At 44.7% G+C, this 2333-nt stretch overlaps 1 protein-coding gene across 1 annotated transcript; it reads left to right on the top strand.

Moving 5' to 3' along the window:
• Positions 1-708: 708 nt before the first annotated feature.
• On the top strand, positions 709-2009 carry COCVIDRAFT_116651 (hypothetical protein; the record flags this gene model as incomplete). The annotated part of the gene is made up of 3 exons (XM_014694562.1): positions 709-1152; positions 1425-1521; positions 1585-2009. Coding segments are annotated over 3 exons (966 nt in total), but the record flags the coding sequence as incomplete, so codon positions are not given.
• Positions 2010-2333: the final 324 nt, after the last annotated feature.

Here is a 2333-nt window from a genome sequence, read left to right as displayed (position 1 = left end):
AGCAGACCGACACTCAGGTGAATGTCATCACGTAAGGACCAGCTATCAGACAAGAATATGTGATGGCAGCTTCCATGCAATGGCAGCAATCGAGAGCAGAAGAAGAAGCAAATGACGTATCTCGATGACCAAGATGGTCTCTAAACCAATTTCAGGCCGCAAATACCTTGTTGCTACTTAGTCAGTACGGGTTGCGATCTCTATAATTCCGTCCTAGCATGCCTCTAATGTCGTTCATGTTTCATTAGCCACAACGTTGCAGTGTTTCTTTGTTTCGGACCGATTGTATTCCTTGAAATTATTTGCCCTTGTGGTAGGTGCCTCACATATGACCCATCCTAGCTTAACGCGAATTTACGTTCTCGGGCAAATTGTTCGTTTGTAAAATGAAAGGGTAAACATGTCAAATTGCGAATTATGTTTCATGAGATGGTTATACTCGGTGCTTACAGCGTATGAACCATATCTTGAACAATTTGAGTAGAAGTCTCTCTGGCGATTACGAAATTACGAATCAACACTAAGTATAAGTATACGCTGTAAATGCTCTCTCATTCTCCTCTCACTAAATAATTTCTTTCACAATTCTCCTACAACTCCACTTTCACATCATCGAGAATGCTTTCTAAATCCACTCTTCTATTTATCCTTTTTAGAATATTATCTGCATTTGTTAACAGCGAAATCATTAAGTATAAAAAGGAATAGACGAAAAAAGGAGACAAACTACCAGACTTTTCTTATGCTAGCTATCACCAATCTGAGACACCACTTCCAAGACAAGACCGCCCCCCTACCAAATTCCTTCGCGCTAAATCAGGAGACCAAACACGATGCATCCAATCTGCACTAGATCACATATCCCAGTCAGGTGGTAGGGTTCTCGCGCTCGAAGCCGGTACTTATGTACTTACTACCAGCTTGACAATACCTAATAGAACGACATTACGAGGTGCCGGTGTTAGAAAAACCGTACTTACTCGAAAAAGTCTAGAGACTAATTTTGTACGATTAGGAAGCACGACAGGAAAAGAGAAAAGACACGTCAGCGTAAAGATTACCAACAAATATGTACCTGCTGGCACAAGCACCGTACGCGTAGCTAACGCAAATGGACTAGCAGTTAGTATACACGTGTTCGTTGAGCGGGGTGTGACACAGAGTTAGATTAATGCCATAAGAATAACTGCTCATTCAAAGGCACAGGGTTTCCCAAGGGACTTTACATAGCTAAAGGTGTGTTTATCACTCTTACAGCAAACGTTTCCTAGTTAACGTAGCACGCATAGCCTGGTCAACTTATTCAACAGCCACGACGAATTCATGCCGTGCACGGCACTAAAATTGTTCTCAATGTGCCTCTAACCGATAGTCTTGATGCATCGAATGGTATCATGGCCCCAATCCAACTCACGCCCTATAAGCCACCTGGGTTTGCTTCAGAGATTGGTATCGAGAACCTAAGCATGGCTGTAAAGCCAACATGCTCAGGAAAAATACTCACTGACACTCGATGCGGCGGTGTGGCTATCCGAATACCTGCATGGACGACTGACTCATGGGTTCGCAATCTTGATCTTATAGGGTTCAATAACTACATTGACATTGAGAAGTTCGCATCTCGCACTACAGTTACTAATATTGTCATGAACCGTGATGGCATGACCAATTGTGGGGCAGGGTACGCTCTCGATATCGCCATCGGAGGCTCACAAGTTCTGATACACGATTGCACGACTAGAGGAGCGAAGAACGCAAAGAGTTACGGAGTGGCGATAAAAACACTGGCACCAGGTCCAAATGCATGTATTGGGTACACGGCGATAGATCCAGTTCAGAGCATTGAACCTCACGAGCGATGGGCTCACGGCTTTTTGAATGAGGGTAGTAAAGTCGCGGCATTGATGTTCAGGAATCGGGGTAGCGGTGGGAGCGGACATGGCTGGGCGATCAATAACGGTAAGCTGACACAAGACAAGTATGGATGTTGTACAAAGTATCACTGCTAACAGGATTTAGGTGTGGGTTGGAATGTGCAAGCTTCCTCATTGGTGATTCAAAATCCTCCACTGGGTCAAAACTATTGTTTCGGTTGCACTGGCCCAACTTCAAATGAGGCTGGGATGACAACAAATAGTACTGCAGTATTGGACATTACTGTGGAGCCTAGAAGCTTATTCGAATCACAGCTAAAGGATCGTGGATTTCAATTCAAGCTATAGAGCGACAGGGTAGGGTTAAGGTAGAGTACTTTACGTAGAGGGTGTCACGATACTCTAGACAGCAGAGGCCAGCCCTCGGGGACCCGTCGGAGACTACTTAGGCCGGAGGCG

The sequence above is a fragment of the Bipolaris victoriae genome (genome assembly GCF_000527765.1).
Source record: "Bipolaris victoriae FI3 unplaced genomic scaffold scaffold_310, whole genome shotgun sequence".
In the NCBI taxonomy this organism is placed as follows: Eukaryota; Fungi; Ascomycota; class Dothideomycetes; order Pleosporales; family Pleosporaceae; genus Bipolaris; species Bipolaris victoriae.
The sequence above is the reverse complement of the archived record's forward strand: the minus strand, read 5'-3'. Positions and strand labels throughout refer to the sequence as shown.